Source organism: Zonotrichia leucophrys, chromosome 28 (genome assembly GCF_028769735.1).
Source record: "Zonotrichia leucophrys gambelii isolate GWCS_2022_RI chromosome 28, RI_Zleu_2.0, whole genome shotgun sequence".
Classification (NCBI taxonomy): domain Eukaryota; kingdom Metazoa; phylum Chordata; class Aves; order Passeriformes; family Passerellidae; genus Zonotrichia; species Zonotrichia leucophrys.
In genome coordinates, this window is record NC_088197.1 from 1,323,384 (window position 1) to 1,342,319 (window position 18,936).

At 51.3% G+C, this 18,936-nt stretch overlaps 1 protein-coding gene across 1 annotated transcript in view; it reads right to left on the minus strand.

Annotated features, from left to right (window-relative positions):
• Positions 1-2,927: 2,927 nt before the first annotated feature.
• ATP8B3 (ATPase phospholipid transporting 8B3) overlaps positions 2,928-18,936 on the minus strand; it is a 30,693-nt gene continuing 14,684 nt past the window's right edge. The window contains exons 15-27 of the mRNA XM_064733980.1: positions 18,374-18,562; positions 16,760-16,872; positions 15,286-15,450; positions 13,693-13,804; positions 13,367-13,442; positions 12,839-12,971; positions 12,154-12,421; positions 11,143-11,366; positions 8,570-8,653; positions 7,624-7,863; positions 7,294-7,432; positions 6,276-6,406; positions 2,928-4,564 (exon numbers count right to left, since the gene is read on the minus strand). Coding sequence (XP_064590050.1) covers positions 4,247-4,564; positions 6,276-6,406; positions 7,294-7,432; positions 7,624-7,863; positions 8,570-8,653; positions 11,143-11,366; positions 12,154-12,421; positions 12,839-12,971; positions 13,367-13,442; positions 13,693-13,804; positions 15,286-15,450; positions 16,760-16,872; positions 18,374-18,562 — 2,192 coding nt within the window. The 3' untranslated portion in view covers positions 2,928-4,246. The remainder of the gene's footprint in view (positions 4,565-6,275; positions 6,407-7,293; positions 7,433-7,623; positions 7,864-8,569; positions 8,654-11,142; positions 11,367-12,153; positions 12,422-12,838; positions 12,972-13,366; positions 13,443-13,692; positions 13,805-15,285; positions 15,451-16,759; positions 16,873-18,373; positions 18,563-18,936) is intronic.

Consider the following 18,936-nt stretch of genomic DNA (forward strand, 5'->3'; position numbering starts at 1 on the left):
GGAAACTTAACTCCAGCCTGTCAACAGGTTTTAAAAGAGAGAAAAAAATTAATCTCTATTTGTTCATCCTCTACTGGTCATGACTGTGTTGTATTTCTGCAGCTTTCTGTTTCTTCAATAAATTATTTTCTAGTCATTCACCCTGGCGTGTGTGGTGTCCTGTGGTGGTGAGGGGGTGTCATGGTTTGAGCCTGGCACAGAGCCAGTGCCCCCCATGAAAATGCTTTCACCCTGGTGTCTGCTGTGAGATGTGACCAGGAATAAGCAAAACAGGCTTTAGCTTGAACATAAAGAACACTTTATTACCTAAACTACAGGAAAATAGGGAAAGACCATAAGGAAAAGAAGAAAAAAAAAATTGAAAACCTTACAAAAAAAACCACTTTCCTCCTCCCCACTACCTGACTTTCCCAATCCGATACATTCTCTCAAAACACTAACTGCTCAGCCTTGGCACCACACTTTAGTATACTCAAACTTCAGTTCATGAAGAGGAAAGGAGTCTTTCTTGTTCCATAGGCTTCCCCTGGAAACACACTGAAACTTCGTGTGCTTCTCTGTCACTTCGGCACCGCCCGGAAAAAAAAGTCTTTTTGCCGCTTGTGACATCTTCCTTCCATGCCCAGTGCTCTCACCACTGACGCATGGACCAGAGCTGCTTTTAGGGTTGTCTTTCAAGGATGCCTTGTCTCACTCCAAAAAGGCACAGTCTCTGCTTTGGGACATCTGTCCCTCCCATATTTTTCCAACCCCCTGGGGCCGGGGGGTCCTCACGAATGAACCCTCCTGGTTTCTGAGGCACTGCTTCCCCCTAAATGCAGTTTGTGTCACAGGAACAACTGAGTCCATGGCCACAAGGAAAAGTCTAGCCAAAAGGCCACTCTAAATCATCTCTCCCCATTCAATCATTTCTACGTTCTTCGGGCCAGGTCTTTGTCTCATCTCATCTCTTATTTCCCTTCTTATGCAGCTTCGAAGAGGATTAGCATTTTTTGCAAGGCCCCAATCATGAAAGAAAGGGTTAAAAGTTTTCAGTCTTTGTCTGTCCTGGGACGATGATACTCCCACACGTGCTGCTGCTGCGGCCGGCCGGGCTGCACCCTTCCCCCCCCCTTTTCTCCTCCTGGGCCGGCTGCTATCACCGCCGACTCTCCCTCTCTCTCCCTCCTAGGGGGGAATGGCTGCCCGATGTCTCTTGGGGCTCTTCCACTCTTCCATCTTTGAAGGCCCCTCACCTCCCATCTCTGTCCAGGCCCCGGGCCTACCGCATGGCTGCCCCTCCCCCCGCCCAGCAGCAGAGGCTGGACGGGGGAAGAGATCCGACCTCTGTGCTGCGACGTCTCAAGAGAGAGTGCCAAGGGCAGTGCCCTGCTTTTTAACCCCTGTGTATTCTCGGAGGTGTGTCCAAACCCCACTGGCTACACTAAGTGCCAGTCTCAAACCCAAAACCTTCATTGGTTTGACCACAGCTTCCCAGAATTCCCACTCCTTCCTGGTCAAACCACCACAGGGGTCACTCCCCTGTCCCCTTTCACCCCCTCACTCCTCTCTCAAACCTGCCCTGGGAGCTTCAGGGACCATGCCCAGGGCACTGGGGAAAGTTCCTCCCCTCTTTTCCACCTGGCAGCTGCAGCAGTGAGAGCTTTCCCAGAGGAAAGATTTTTATTTCTTGGCACCATCCAATCCCTTTTGGCCAGAACCCAAGGGAAACACTTTAATTCTCACAAACCTGATGCAGATGAGGCCAAAGCACTTGTAAAACAAACCCATGGAACCACGTGTGCTGCAGGCAGGGCCAAGCCCCCGTGGATGATTTAATTGTGCAATTTTTAACCCAAATTTCTTCTCCCACTGTGCCTTTTGCCATGGCACGAGCACAGCTGGCACAGACAGAGGGACCACGGGACCTTTCAGTGCTGATTTCACCCTTTGTGGCACAGCAGAGGTTTCCAGGAGAGGAGAGGAAAGCTATAAAGTCCTTTTAATTAAAACCCAAAACTCATAAAAAGGGTGACCTGGTCACCTGTCATTTGTTCACACACAACTTCTCCAGCAGTCACTGCTGGTGGCCCTGGCTCTGTGGGACGTGTCCCCGGTGCCCAGCAGGCAGAACTTCTCCATATCCCACTCAGAAGTGATTTGGGGACTTTGCAGAGCCTGTGAGCATAAACTGTCCCCAAAGGTGGGGACACCACAGCTGGGGGAGTGGTGTGGAGACAGGAGAGAGCACACAGAGGACACTGCTCCTTGTGCAGGGACAGCAAAGGCCGGAGCTGGAGTGGTGGGGAGGGACAAGGAGGCTGCAGGAGCCAGGCTGGTCTGGCTGGAGAGGAAAAATCAATCAATCAGTCAATCAATCAATCATACCTGGCTGCCTCTCCAGAAATCAGGAGATATTTTAAAGTCACACTGCTCGAGTCTGAGCCACCTGGGCTGGTGGAGGTGGCCCTGCCCATGGCAGAGGGTGGCACAGGATGAGCTTTAAGGCACCACAATGTAGGAAATAAATTTGTAGAAAATAGCGAGCACCTGTATGCAAACCTTGAGATAAGAAATGCTGACTCAGAAATGCCATGGAATAGGACAGGCATTGTGAAGAGAAAAATAGAACTAGAAACAAGTTTCAAAGGATGGAGGATGGCCTTAAGAACAAGACTAGATAGTTTAAAGAAATAGAACTATGGGAGATGCATTGTAATAAAACCCATGAGGAGTAATTTAGATTATTGCCTTTAAAGCATTTACAACACAGTGTTGCAAAAGCTGATAAACCAAAAAACATTTATAATACATTGTAATTAAAAATAGCTTCTGATTGTGATAGCATAAATTATAACATCTGTATTGTCTCACTCTTCTCATGAGACTAAAAATAGAATAAAAATTTTTAAAACATCTCTCAGTTACCCCATCTCTAAATAAAAAAAACCATAATCCAACACCACCCAAACCGCTCCAGGATTCCATGACCTGACAGAAAAACCACAGGACTGACACCAGCCCTTGGTGGAGAACACAAAACAAGGTTCTTCCTGCAGCCACTGCAGCTCAGTCCCCTGTGGGTGGGAATGAGGGGCTTCACCCTCCCAGCCCCTCTGCTGCTCTCCATCGGGGCAGGTAATTAATCCAGAGTTAATTATTGAGTCTGGGTCGGCAGCACTGCCTTTGTGGGTGCAGCCTGGGCTGGGATCAGCCTCACACCAGAGGCTCCAAGGGCTCGGCAGAGCCAAGGGAGCTGGGCTGGCAGCCAGGGGGTCACAGGGCGAGGGCGAGCTTGGGGACAGTGGGCAGAGAGCCTGGTGGCAGCAATCAGGGAACTTGGTGGCAATGGGCAGCCGGTGGCAGAGATCAGTGAGCATGGTGGCAGTGCTCAAGGAACCTGGTGGCATCAGGCAGGGAGCTTGGTGACAGTGGTCAGTGAGCCTGGTGGCAATGGGCAGCCGGTGGCAGAGATCAGTGAGCATGGTGGCAGCAGGCAGTGATCCCGGTGGCAATGGTCACGGAGCCTGGTGACAGTGGGCAGGCAATCTGGTTACAGCAATCAATGAGCCTGGTGGCAGTGGGCAGCGAGCCTGGTGGCAGAGGGCAGCTGGTGGCAGCAACCAGAGAGCCTGGTGAAAATAGGCAGCTGGTGGCAGAGATAACGGAGCCTGGTGGCAGTGCTCAGGGAGCCTGGTGGCAGTGGTCAGCAAGCCTGGTGGCAGCAATCAGTGAGCCTGGTGGCAATAGGCAGCTGGTGGCCGAGATCACTGAGCCTGGTGGCAGTGCTCAGGGAGCCTGGTGGAATGGTCAGTGAGCCTGGTGGCAGTGGCCAGCTGGTGGCAGAGGTCAGGGAGCCTGGTGGCAGCGGTCAGTGGCTGTCCCAGCTGTACAGCTCCGCAAAGCCGTGTGCTCCCAGTGTAAGGGTCACGGTGCCACAGCAGGAGCCCCCCAGGCTGGGCCAGGCCCTCTGCAAAGCCACCAGACAGGACTGAAGGTGTTCCCTGGCAGGAGGGATCAGCCAGGTGTGCCCCGGCCCAGCAGGGTGGGGACAGCTACACCGAGGCCATAGCCAGGGTCCCCTGGGGTTGTGGGACAGCCAGGGCGGTGCCGGGGGTGGCCCTGGCACACAGACTGTCCCTCACACACAGGCTGTCCCTCACAGACTGTCCCTCACATGCAGACTGTCCCCAGCACGCAGGCCGTTCCCGCTGTCCCTCACACGCCCGCTGTCCCCGCTGTCCCTCACATGCAGACTGTCCCTCACTCACAGACTGTCCCCAGCACACAAGCTGTCCCTCACATGCCTACTGTCCCCGCTGTCCCTCACACACAGACTGTCCCTCACATGTCCACTGTCCCCGCTGTCCCTCACACACAGACTGTCCCTCACATGTCCACTGTCCCCGCTGTCCCTCACACACAGACTGTCCCTCACACGCAGGCTGTCCCCGCGGGTGATGAGGCCGCCGTAGCCCTGCTGGTGGGAGAAGGCGTAGCTGGAGCGGCGGAAGGAGCCGCGGGGGACGTGCGAGCGCAGCTCCACCGGCGGCTCCGGGGCCCGCCGGGCCCTCAGCTGGATCCTCTGCAAGAGATCAGGGAGATGAGGGTGGGGACAGCTCCATGGAGAGCCCTCAGCTCAGGCGGGGACATGAAGAGGATGTCTCGTGAGGGCTGAGCTAGAACTGAGACCGGACAGAGCTAAAGAATAAAGCAGGGATTTGTTAAAAGGCCTCAGTGTATCCACCTTGGGCAGCACAAAAGCCCAGCCAGGGCTGCACCCCGGATGAACCAAAATAGTCACAAAATGCACGACCAATCATGGAGTCTGTCACTTTCATCAGTTCTGCTCCATTTGCATATTGGAGTTCATTGTCCAATTCCAGCTCCAGCCCATGCAGTCCCACCCTGCTTGTTTTTCTCTCTCCAGCCCACGGTGTTTGTGCTCTTGGGCCTGAGATTTGGATCATTTGTCCTTGGTCCCCAGCTAGAGCAGGAATTATTTTGTCTCCCTGCTCTGTGCACAGAGCTCACCATCCCCTCGTGTGAACCCAGACCCACCCACTAAAGCAGCACAGAATGTGAAAAATAGAAAACTCAAACCTAAGGTATCAAAGACAGTCTAGGGGCACCTCTCCCAGGGCATGGCTTGGCTCCCAGCTCTACAATGACCTGATTTTCCATGGGGATTCTCCTGGAGATCTGCAAAGCTCATGGAGCTCTGGAGCACAGTGTCAACCCCTGCTCCCACACGGGCTGTGGACACCTCCCAGGCAAGCCCTCAGCCCAAGGTGGGACACATGGTAGGCACAGGTACATCCTCCACTGATGCCTCAGGTTTGAGCTTTTCTATTTTTCAGATTCTGTGCTGCTTTAGTGGGTGGGTCTGGGATTCACATTAGGGGATGGTGAGCACTGTGCACAGAGCAGGGAGACAAAACAATTCCTGCTCTAGCTGGGGACCAAGGACAAATGATCCAAATCTCAGGCCCAAGAGCACAAACAATGTAGAATGAAGAAAGAAAAACAAGAAGGATGGGACTGCATGGGCTGGAGTTGGACAATTTAACTGCAATATGCAAATGGAGCAGAACTGATCAAAGTGAGACCCCGTGGCCAGGTGTCCATTTTGTGACCATTTTGAGTTTTCTCTTGGGTGTAGGCCTGGCTGGGCTTTTGTGCTGCCCAAAGTGGATCCATTGAGGCCTTTTAATAAATCCCTGCTTTATTCTTTAGCTCTGTCCAGTCTCAGTTCTAGCTCAGCCCTCATAAGGCATCACCACCAGGACTGGGTTTGGATCCCAGCTCCACCACGATCTCCTTTTCCATGGTGGGATGGGGGGACTCTCCCAGGGGGCTGCAAAGCTCACAAAGCTCTGGAGCACAATCTCAACCCCTGCTTCCACCTGGACTCTTCTGAAGCTACAACCCACAACCCCAGTGGGGGTGAGCTCCACCAAGGCTGGGGTGGCACCAGACCTGCACCAGACCCCAGACCCTCCTGGGGGGTTCTGGAGGACAATTCCTCACTGCAACCAAAAGCAGATGCTCTCCAAGAGCTGGGTCAGGTGTCTTGGCCCAGGCCAAGCTGGGCCATGGAGCAATTTTGGGAGAGGCCCCTGGAGTCAGAGTTGGTGCCAGTGTCATGAAGGACCACCATGAGTGGGAGCACCAAGGAGAGGTGACATGTCCCAGCACTACAGCCCAGGCTTCCCTGGGGAACCTCCCCTTGCCATCACCAATCCCGGACACCGGTGGGAAGCAGGACCTGCCCTGCCAGTGCCCCCAGCCCTCACCTGCTGGGTGCTGGCTCTGCCCAGGGTGGCACGGACGGTGTGCAGGGTGAGCGAGGGCAGGGTGTTGACCACCAGGGACAGCAGGACCACGAGCAGCACATAGGGGTCAGTCAGGGCATTCCAGCTGGCGTCTGTCAACACAGGGGAGATGTTTGGGTAGGTGTTCCAGATTGCAAGGCAAGATGTACTCTATTACCATCTCTATGGCAGTTGTCTTTTGTCAAGTGGGCAGTTTTTCCTTATCTCTTCCACAATCACTCCTCCCTCAGGGCAAACATCTGCTGATAACAGCTATTGAATGTCACTGCATGGCTGATAAGAACTACAGCATCCCATTGGGAGATGTGAGCCCAGAGGGAGGAGCCAAGCATTCCTGCCTGGATACAATCTGGAGATTCTGGAACACCAGCACAGCTTCTGCACTGGATTTCCCAGAAGAACTGCAGCTGCCTCTTCTTCCACTGGATCTTCAGAGGAAGACTACACCCTTCTACAGGATCCCAGCTCCAACAGAACCACACCTGACACTCCAGGAGGGCTGAGCCACAATTCCAATGGGACTGCCACCAACACCCTGACCCACAGGGCGTCAGGTTGTGTTCTGCTCTGTCAGTGTTGGTTTAGTTTACTGCATTGTTTATTTTATCCTTTTATTTTCTTCCCTCTTAAAGAACTGTTATTTCCTGCTCCCATATTTTTTGCCTGAGAGCCCGTTAATTTAAAATTTATAGCAATTCAGAGGGATGGGGAAGGTTTACATTCTCCATTTCAGAGGAGGCTCCTGCCTTCCTTAGCAGACACCTGGCTTTCCAAACCAAGAGAGTAGGGAAGGTGAAGAGGGAACAGGTAACAAGTCAGGAAAGTGCTGAGAGCTCTAAAGAGAAGATGGCACCTAAAGTGGAGTTAGAAATCAAGGTAGAAGTTCAAGAACAAGGAGATGATCTGCAGGGTGGGAAACAGCTCCTAGCACCAAGGCCAGGGAAGGGAAGGGCTGTGGGGATAACCCAGGGCACCTCACCTGGGAAGCGGAAGATGGCAGGGGCTATCCTGTAGGCATCAACAGTTTGGGTCAGGAAGGAGAAGAGGCAGAAGAGGAGCAGGCTGGCTGTGACCATGAGGAAGGACAGCACTGTCCAGTACTGAGTGTCCAGGACAGTCTGTGGGGACAGAGCACCAGTCTCACAAGGGCCGTGGTGACCCTCTTCCATCCAGCTGCTTTGTCCAAATCCCTTCTCCATCCCAGAGACAGCATCCCCCCAGCCATGAAGCCTCTGGGGACAATGCCAGAGCCCAGGGACCCTGAAGATCTGCTGTGGGGCAGGATGAGCAAAAGCAGATGAGTGCTCACCTCCACCAGGACCGACAGCAGCGCTGACAGGGCCACTGTGACTGAGAAGGACTCATAGTCACCCACGACCTTGGTGCCAACGTGGTCCTCAAAGGCCCAGAGGGTGATGTAGAAGCTGATGAGGGAGGTGCCCACCCCATGCAGGAGGGTGACACCAAAAACACGGTAATTGAAGAGCTCGTCCTGCTGCCCAACCACGTAGAGCTCAGGGAACTCCAGGCTCTTCTTGGCACTCACATCCTGCTGGGAGAGCATCCCAGAGGGGATGCAGGGATTGGGGGATGCAGGGATTGGGGGATGCAGGGATTGGGGGATGCAGGGATTGGGGCAGGGAGGGAATCCCAGAGGGGATGCAGGGACTGGGGCAGGGAGGGAATCACAGAGAGGATGAAGGGATTGGGGCAGAGAGAGAATTTCAGAGGGAATGCAGGGATTGGGAGAGGGAGGGAGAGAATCCCAGAGAGGATGCAGGGATTGAGAGAGGGAGGGAATTCCAAAGGGAATGCAGGGATTGGGAGAGGGAGAGTATCCCAGAGGGGATGCAGGGATTGGGGCAGGGAGGGAATCCCAGAGGGGATGGAGGGTTTGGGAGAGGGAGGGAATCCCAGAGGGGATGCAGGGATTGGGAGAGGGAAGGAATCCCAGAGGGGATGCAGGGATTGTGGAAGGGACGGAATCCCAGAGGGACTGCAGGGACTGTGGGAGCAGGATGGGGCTGTCCCACCCCACACACCCTCTGGGAGAGCTGCAGCGGGTCCCTCTGCCCCGTGGCTCTGGGGGGACTGGGGACAGGCACCCCAGGACTGAGGGTGAGCTCCAGATGCCCAGTGAGCTGACAATGCCCTGTGCTGGCACCAAGGGCTGTGGAGATGGGGGCAGTGACTGCCAGGCTGGCTCCCAGCTGCCGAGGGTGGCACAGGGCTGGGTGAGCCTGGGGAAGCCATACCTGCTCGAAAAGGCCCACGGACAGCACGGGGTAGGCAGTGTAGAAAATATTGTAGAGTGCGAGGAACCAGCCCTCGTACAGAGGCTAGAAGGGAACAGGGAGAAGCTGTGAGCTTGGAGGTGCTTTGGAAGGACTCACAGAGGATGTCCAGGCCCCAGGACACTCAGATCCAAGCATGGAAATCCCCTTGGACTTGCCCCATCCCCTGCATCAGCCCCACATTTTCTGTAGGGTCACGGTGCAGACAGAGATGGGGCTGGAGCTCCACGTGTTGCTGGTCAGGTCACACTTGATGATGGCCCTTGGGATCAAAGTTCCCATTTTGGAGGAAACCAGCTTAATGCACATGGGATCCTGCATCTGTCCAAGACTGAACTGCAGCTCACAAGTGTGAAAGAGGTTTTACAGTGACTTCTGTGAGCCAGAGAGAAGTTTGATATGAGGATCCATGTTTACCCCTGAAAAAATTTCCTACCAAGGTCATTGACATAGAAAGCCAGAAAGAAAGAAGGATAAATAAGAGAAACCTGCAACTGTCTACTCCAATAAGCACTTTGTTGGTCTTTCCTGACCAATGAGTAAAGTCTATATTTATGAGTCTTGTAAGAAGGTATAAAAAGCATGCATGCTATAATAAAAACAGGTTTAAAGCCTTCTGAAAATGGAGACAAATGTATTGTTTTTGTCTCAACTACAACACACAAGGAGATCCTAAGTTTCCCCAGGGTGCTTTCCCAATCCAGCCAGGTGAAAAGCAGATAACCAGTGCAGATAACCAGTTATGTCTCAGTCAGAATTTGGACATGGCGAAGGAGAAAAGGGGACCAAGGTGGTGATGTGGACACGTGTCCTCCAGGCAGCCCCTGGCACAATCCCTGCAGGGGATCCTGAGCAGGGGGGTCGTAACTCTGATGCAGAGACCACAGGATGGATGTGAGCCCTTGACCTAGGGTGACATTATGATGTTTGTATCCCCATTCTGTGTTCTGTTTATGCTGGACATCATGTTCTGTGCCTTCAAGACTGGCTCTGAAGAGCGAATGTTTTGTTTTGGTTTTGTTATCAGCCTGCTCCCCCACGGCAGGTGGAACACAGAGACAGGGCAGTAAATGGTGCTGCTTTTGCTCTTGCTTCTGCTCTGCTCCTGCTTTTTGCTTCTGCTCATTAGTTAGTTTAGCTAAGCAGTCCAAATTTTCCCTGGACTGTTTTTACTTTCCCTTTTTTGGAACCACTTAAACCTGCTCCAGACTGGGACCTGGGAATACCAAGAGTTTGCACCTTGTGGCTGCAGCAGCTGCCCTAGCACAGGACAGACTGCTAACAGAGCGACCACCCCCTCTGAATTTGTCATCTTTTTCAGAGCAGTGAAAGAGTGGTGTCATCTGCCTCACATTGGGGCAGATGGTGAAAACCCAGCTCTGTTGGCTTTTCACCTCTACTAACAAGTCATCCCACTCTTTTGCCACAGAGACGGGTTTGCTCAATAATAGCTGCTCGTAAGCAGCTCACTTGGGTTTCAGGGTGGCAAACTTAAATTCACTTTGCTTGTTTTTTCTTGCTAGACCATGATGCAAAAGGTGCAAGGGTTGGTCTTTGTTGTTTATAGCTTAGTTTTCATTATTATTTCATCTTTCCCTTACGGTACGTAGTCTCTATCACGCCAGTGGTGCCTTTTCTATTACCTATACTGGGACTATAAATGCTTTAGTTGGGTGTGAGTATTGTTCATTTTGTGTGTTGGGGGTGCTGTTCCTGTTAAATAAACAGGTTCTTTCCACTTCTCTCCAAGGAATCCTTCCCAAACCAGCTGGGGTGAGGGGCCATGTGTGTTTGCTTTCTGGAGAGGCCCCCTTTTGGAGGTGTTCTCCCAAATTTGCCCTAAACCAGGATGTTGGGGAAGATGAAACAGGAAAGCCTTATAAATATGATTGCCTGGCAAAAGATTTTGAGAATATGGAAACTATAAGCGAGATTGAAATGAAAGCAAGCTTTGAGATACCTCAGTTACTGAACAACGGGAAAACAATGGTGTGGCTCGCTGAAGGTGATCCCTTTTTGATGAAACAACACCCTCTGCTTGCAGCCAGGCTCAAGGGTTCGAGCAGACCCTACTAGCTTGGCAGAAGGGACCCAAAGAGGAGTTTTTAGGGTTTAAAATGTAGCACAGTATGGTAATGTAGTGATTCTTATAGGCTGTATGGAAATGCTATAGGATAATGCTATATATAATTTATATATTGTACTAGATTGGTTACTGAGAATCAGAATAGTCAACACAGAAGAAGATTTATGGTATTGTAACGGGAACTTTGCCCTCTTAGCTGTTGCCTCTGGCCTCTTACTTTTCTATGCTCTTACCCCTTTTACTCTCTTACCCTCTCATCCTCTCTCCCCCTCTCTCCTCTCGGGCCTGCTCTGAGCTGTGGCTGCAGCTCCCAGCAGGGCCCTGCACCCAGGCCCTCTGCAATAAACCCCAAGTTCCACGACCTGGCTGCAGAGATCTCTCGTCTCCGTCTGTCCCAACCGTGCTACCCCTCATCACTCCTACACCAGGACACCCCTGCACCCCTCACCTGTGCCGTGAATCCGCTGTGGAAAGCGAACCACACCTGGGCCAGGAGGCCAGCGAAGGTCTTGTAGAAGAAGCAGCGCAGGAACTTGCAGATGCGCAGGTAGTTCCAGCGGCCGTGCACCAGGAGCAGGCGCTGCAGGAAGGAGAACTGGGCCAGGGCGTAGTCACTGCACTGCACGGCCTGCAGCCCCTCCAGCCCGCTGATGCCCACCCCGATGTCCGCGGCTGCGGGTGGCAAACGCACACGGGGAGCTTTGGGGGCAGCCGGGGGCTTGATGGCCCCGTGGGCTGTTGTAGCCCCATACAGGATGGGTAAATGAAGGTGGGATAGAATGGAATCTTATCCCCTGAAGAGTTGCAGCTGAGCCCATTACTAAAGATTAGGAGCAGGCCTGATGTTAACAGGCCACACCTGTAGCCAGTAAGAAGCATTTTATAAAAGAGTGGATTGGTGGGAACTGGAGTGAGTTGGCTACTGCAAGGACAAGGAAGAGTCAGTGCCTAGAGGAGATGCCTACAAGAAACATCAAGGAGGGAAACTCTAACAATATGGAACCCTTGCAATGTAGTGACAATAGAACTCTTGCACCATAATGACAACAGGTTGTCCCCAGGAATGTGAATCCAGGAGTGACAGATGAAGGGAACAAGCCCCCTCTATGCCATGTCCTGGATATTCCAGGCGTGGTGTGAGAGCACAGTCCCATGTCAGGGCTGCTGGGAGGGGCAGGGATGGCTCTGCCAGCTGCCCACGTTGGGGTTTGAGGGTTCATCAAGGTTCATCCCAGGTGCCAAAAGCATGTGGGCTACCATGCACTTATCTCATGCTTGTCCCTGTCCTGTGCTTCTCACTACCCTCCCAGCACAGCAATGTGGGGAACAGGTTTGGGGCTTCCCCTCCCAGTTCCTCACCCCAAGGGGAGGGTGAGATAGTGGAGATGACAAATGAGGCACCACCATCACCAGCGGGACACACCAACAGAGCCCCAACCTCCCCCTGCCCCAGCCTCACTTTTGATCATGTTGACATCATTAGCGCCGTCCCCGATGGCCAAGGTGACGGCCTTCTTGTGCTTCTTCACCAGCTGCACCATCAGGGCTTTCTGCTTGGGGGTCACCCTGCAGCAGATCACGGCCTGGCAGCTGGTGGCCAGGTCCACAAAGGCCTTCTCCACCAGAGCCCCCTGGTCCTGCGAGGCCTCGGCCCTGCCACAGCACAGCCACTGCCATGGCCACCCCTTCTTCTCCTTCAGCACCTCTCCTGTGTGCAGGATTCTGTCCTTGGGGGAGAGCACACATGGCTGGAACGTCACCCATAGCCCTCAGAGCCCTCAGCTCTTCAGCACTGCTCTTAAATGCCCCCAAAGAGCAACACTCGTTTGTCCCAAGCTCATCACAGAGTGGATGCTGTGACTATGAGCCCAGTGTGACCACAAGAACTTGTAATCCCCACCCAGCCCATGTCACCCCAGAGCACTGAGCAGCCTTGGCCAAAGCCCCCCAACACCAAATGCTCAGTGCAAGGTTGTTCTCCTCCCCACCCTTCCTTCCCCAGCCCCAAATGGGCTTTTCCCACCTTTTGGGCAGGAGGAGCAGCATGTCCTGCCTGTGCTGGTGCCACCCAGGACTCTGATACCACCAGGGCAGGAAGAACCATCAGGCAGGGAGCAGAGAACAGCATCCAGGTGCCACCTTACCAGGAAGTCCCCGCTGATGATGATGGCTCTCTTGTGGCATGGAATCTCTGGGTGCTGCTGGGAGAGGCTGCACGGGGCGTCCCCACGGCCACTGAGGTTGTTGTTGCTCTCCCAGTAAGCCTGGAGGATCTCACTGTGGGAGGAAAGGGGGGTTGGACATGAGCTGGGGACACTGGGGATGCTGGTGAGGCTTGGTCATCCCAAAGCTAGGGAGATGGCACTGTGGTAGGAACAGGAGGAACAAAGAGAAGGTTCACTCATATCAGAAATCAGCCTGGTTTAGAGGCTGGAGAGAAGCTTAAACCCTTTATGGGCAAAACCTGCCATGGGAGAGCGTGAGCTGGGAGAAGAAACAGGTGAGGAGGCTGGAAAATCACCAGATGAAGACCATGGACATCCAGGCTGGCACAGGGCAGGAGGAGCTCCTCTGGCTGAGCTGAGCTCTGCCCACCCTGCCCCAGCTCCTCTGCTGAAGGTGTCTCCAGCAGGGACAGCAATGTCCTGAGCTAGGAGGGGACGGTTCCTCACCTGACCTCCTTCTCCTCCAGGATCTCCATGTCGTCTGTCAGCAGCCTGCAGGCGTAGCCGATGTTCATCGCGGTCTCTGCAACACCCAGCCCTCAGTGCTCCATGGTGCTGCCCCCAGCCCAGGGCAGCCCCCAGCCCTAGGCTCCCAGAGCCCTTGGCGGGCAGCAGCTCCTTCCCCTGCCTCAGTTTCCCCTGGCAGGTGGGATGTGCTACAAAGGGAGCAGCAGGACCAGTTCCTGCCCACTCCCAGTGGCCCTTCTCCTCTCTGGTCCTGGTCAGGGGAGAGGCTGAAATTTGTTGGGGGGTCTGGGGGTGCCTGCACTGACCTTGTTTGTCTCCTGTCAGCACCCACACTTTGATGTTGCCCAGTTTCAGCAGCTGGATGGTCTCGGGGACCCCGTCTTGCAGCTTGTCCTCGATGGCTGTGGCCCCGAGCAGCTGGAGGGGGTGACTGGGTGTCATGGCACGGGGCAGGGCAGGACAGAGGTGGGAATCACCCCTGCATCCAGCCAGCAGCCCTTGCTGGGGGTGACACAACCTGACATCTACAGCTGGACACCCCAGTGTCCACTGGCATGTCACAAAGTCACCCCTCAGGCAAAACTCCACCTGTGCTGCCCCCAGGGAATGGGTGTTGGCTTGGACACTTCACCTCCTCATTCTGGAGAGCCAAACCCCCCTGCTGCCCTCTGGGGCACAGAGAGCTCCTCCTGACCCCAGCCCCGTCCTGTCACTGACATATTTTCTGAAAAATATCTTTGCCAGAATTTTTCTCCTGAGAAGCTGAGAAACCTCAGAAATTGGTCTCATGTGGATTGTTTTTACTTGATGACCAATCATGGTCCAGCTGTATCGAGGCTGTGAGCAGTCACAGGTTTTTATTATTCATTCCTTTCTAACCTTCTGATGAAATCCTTTCTCTCTATTTATTTTAGTATAATTTTAGTATAACATTTATAATATAATATAATTGCAATGTAATGTAACGTAATATAATATAAATTATATTTATCTTAATATAATATTATATATTATATTATATTATATATATTATATATTAGATATATTATTTATATTATATATTACATAATAAACAATATAACATAATATAACATGATATAATGTAATGTGATAATATAATATAATGTAATGCAATGATGTAATGCAATATAATGAAGTAATGTAATATAATGTAATATGATACAATATAATATGATGTAATATAATATAGATTATATATACTTTGATAATATTAAATATAATGTTATATCTAATAGATATTATATTATATATATATTATTTATATATATTATATAGCACAATAAAACAATGTAACGTAATAATATAATGTAATGTAATACGATATGATATTATGTAATGTAATATGTGATGTGATTAATATAATATAATATAATATAATAATATAATATAACATAATGTAATAGAATAGAATTAATTCCTTTCTAACCTTCTGATGGAATCCTTTCTTTCTATTTCTTTTAGTATAATTTTAGTATAACATTTTTAATATAATGTAATTAATATAATGTAACAGAATATAATATAACGGAATATAACGTGGTGTAATGTAATATAATGTAATATAATATAATATATCATATAATATGATATGATATGATATATTATAGATTATTATAATATATAATACATTTATCATCTATATAATATATAATATCTATATAATATTAAATATTAATATTCTTATTAATATAAATAAATAATATTATATAATATATAAATATTATATAATATATATAACTAATAAATAAATAATAATATAATTAACATGATGTAATGTAATATAATAGAATAGTAAATCAACCTTCTGAAACATAAAATCAAGATTCTCATCTCTTCCCTCATCCTGGGTACCCCTCAAACACCGGCCCATGTCCCACCTGCAGGTTCTGCTCCATCTCCTCGTAGAGCCTGTCCAGCTCCCGGGCGCGCTCCCCCAGCAGCGCCGCGGCCTCGCGGTGCCTCCGGCCCCAGGCGCGGAACTCGGCCTCGCTCACCTCCCGGCTGGCCACGCACAGCGTCCGCAGCGTCTCCTCCGCAAAGCGCTGCGGGGAGAGACATCAGCACTCCCCTCCCACAGGAGTGGGCGGCAAATCTGTCCTTAGGGCCCTCAAAAAGGAAAGAGAGACCCAGAAGTTTCTCTCCTGGATTAGGTGAAAAAGGCGCCTCATAGGATGTGGGGGACTTCACCTCAAACTTAAGGATAGCTAATTGGGAGCCAAAAAGTCCCTCCTAAACAATTTACTAGAAAAAGAAGTGAACAAAGAACCTCTGGCACCTGGCTCAGTTTTTCTCTGTTTGTTATTTTGCCTTTTATTAAACTTTTTTTTTTTCCAACACTGCAACACAAGTCATCCTGCTGATTTTTATGCTTCCAAGGGTAGCTGAGCTATCTTGGGCGTGTTACAGACCTCCAAGAGCTTATGAGACCTGGCTTGAGGAGGCTCCTGTAACAGCCTCCCTCCCCAGGAGATTGTGGGAAATTATATGAAAAGTAGAAAGTAAGGACGAATAGAACAATGGTCTGTGTATTAACTACAGAATAGTTAATAACCAGAATAGAATAACTAGAATAACTCCCTAAGCTGTGTTAGCTTATTCTAATAACTAGAATAAACTAGAATAATTCCCTAAACTGTAGAAATGTATGTCGATCAAGATATCCGTAAGTTCTAAGCTTAATAATGGAGCTCTGTGTGCTGTATTTTAAGGCTTACAAGTAGGTATTGTATTTGAAATAAGCAAGATTTTTTTGAACCACAGGTACATGTGCTTATAGTGGTTGGATAGAACTACTGTCAATACGCTTTTGCTTTGTGTGATTGGTCAAAAAACTTTAAAAGTGAGTTGTAACATTAAGTTCTTTGCTGCTGGGGATGTGAGCTGATGGCATCTTCCCATTGTCATAACCATGTAATGAGAGTAATGCTGGAAAATAAAACATCTGCGTTCCCCAGCAGTCCCATCCCATTTGTGATTTGTACATAGACCCCCAAACGGCAATAGAGAGGACCAGGAGACTCTCAAGGACCAGGACATCACCCCAGGCCAGCCATGGGCACAGCCAGAGACACTCCAGGACCTGGGCATCTCCCTCCAGGCTCCAATTCCCTTCTCCCATCCTCCAGCATCCCCCCAAGCATCCCTGGATGCAGCTGCTCCATGCAGAACACCAAAGGTGGAATCCATTCCCTCTCACCCCTGTACCCCATGCAGGTGAGGCTCCTAGAGCAGAAGGCAGAACCAAAACCCCTTAGGCAGAGGGAGGAAGAGAACAGGGCATGGACTGCAGGACACCCGGCCCAAAGCCAGCAGGAGGCAGAGCGCAGCTGTCACCCCGCGGGTGGCACTCACATCCAGGGCGCTCTCGGTGAGGCTCTCCTGCGGCCCGCGGCTCCGCAGCCTCTCCAGGATGACGGTGTCGGCGCCCTTGGTGTAGAGCCGGATGGTGCCCTGGGGGTCTCGCACTGCCAGGGAGGGGAGGACACCCTCAGAGGTGGCTCCCGTTCACTGCTGTCCCTGCACGGTGGCCACGCTGGCCCCCAGAGGGCTCCATGGTGCTTTTCCATCTGTGGCCACGGGGAGCACAGGAGTATCCCTGTCGCAGACATCTTTTTATGAAAAGTCCTTTCCTTAGGATTTTTCCTCCTGAGAAGCTCAGAGGCCTCAGGAACAAAATGTAAACATTGATTATCTGCCGCTGTGGAATGCAACAGGTGCATCTGTGATTGGTCTCATGTGGTTGTTTCTAATTAATGGCCAATCACAGTCAGCTGGCTCGGACTCTCTATCTGAGCCACAAACCTTTGTGATCATTCCCTTCTATTCTTAGCTTAGCTAGCCTTGTGATGAAACCCTTTCTTCTATTCTTTTAGTATAGTTTTAATGTAATATATATCATAAAATAATAAATCAAGCCTTCTGAAACATGGAGTCAGATCTTTGTCTCTTCCTTCATCCAAGAACCCCTGTGAACACGGTCACATATCGCCAGATCTGCACCACCACAGGGTACAATCAGGGACTGTCAGGTCCTCACACAATTCCTCTGAGCCCCGGATTTATTTCCTCTCTCTTGGCTGCTCAAACCCTTCTTGGCTGCCTTGACCAAGGTGGTCAAATCCACAGGGATGACCAGGATGACCCTCAGGAACCAGCTGAGGATTTACTGATGTCGGAACTCAGTGCATCCCTCTGGGTGTCCAGAGTTGCCAAGGACCCTGCCAGGGGGCTCAGAGACCCTGGCACACAGCCCAGAGCACCTGGGGATTTGATTGTGACCCCTGGAGCAAGCTGCCAGCTTTGTATGAGGGCCTGAAAGTCACAGAGGTTTGAATAGTGTAATAATAAAATGATCACAGGCTGAAAATGTAGATTTTAGGATTTTTGGTATGGGGGTTATGGGGACAAGATGGAGGAACTTGGGCGTGTCCAGCCTTCCTTCTTCTTCTTCTCCATTTTCTGCAGTGATGTTGGCACTTTGGGATTGGTTTAGAGTAGAAGTGCACTGTCTAACACAGGTGATAGGTATTGGGAATTAAGTGTAAATATGATATATGTAGTTTGTAGTATAAAAAGACAACACTGCCTCGGGGGCAGTCAGAGTGCCTGTGGCTGCCCTGCTGAGCAGATCTCAGCTGGGAAGAAAGAAAATTTTATAGATAAGAATTGATAAACAACTTCAAGACTGAAAATTGAAGAGTCCAGACTCGTTCTTCAGCCACGCAAGCCAAAGCAGAGACATCCTGCACATCTCGGGGCAGCAATTAACAACCAAAAACCCGAGATACTTCCTCTCTCTTGTCTGCTCAAACCCTTCTTGGCTGCCTTTAACGAGGTGAGCAAATCCACAGGGATGACCAGGACAACCCCCAGGAGCCGGCTGTGGCCACCTGCAGCCATGCCAGTGCCATCCCTTGTGGGTTGAGCACAGAAGGGACCTGGGACATCCCACCCCACCCCACTCACCCAGCACAGACATCCTCTTGCGGTCACTGTTGAAGTCCAGCATGGCCAGCAGCTCGTAGGTCCTGGTCTTGCCCAGCTCCCTGATGGTGATGGAGTCCTGAGTCCGGCCCAGGAAGACGTAGCCCAAGCTCCTGGCTGCCAACACCAGCGCTTCCTCATCAGGGGAGGCTGCCTGGTAAACCAGCTGGTCTGCAGGGGAGGAGGAGAATCACACAGAGAAACTCACAGCAAACCCCTCTGGGACAGCTGCAGTGCCCCGTTCTTGCCCATCTGTGACACCCTGAGCCTGAGCTGCCAGGCTGGGGAAGCCCAGCCCTGCTTGTCTGATCTGGAGAGGGACAAGGGATGGAGGGACAGGACACAGGGAATGGCTCCCACTGCCACAGGGCAGGGCTGGATGGGAGATTGGGAATCAGGAATTGTTCCCTGGCAGGGTGGGCAGGCCCTGGCACAGGGTGCCCAGAGCAGCTGGGGCTGCCCCTGGATCCCTGGCAGTGCCCAAGGCCAGGCTGGGCAGGGCTGGGAGCAGCCTGGGACAGTGGGAGGTGTCCCTGCCATGGCAG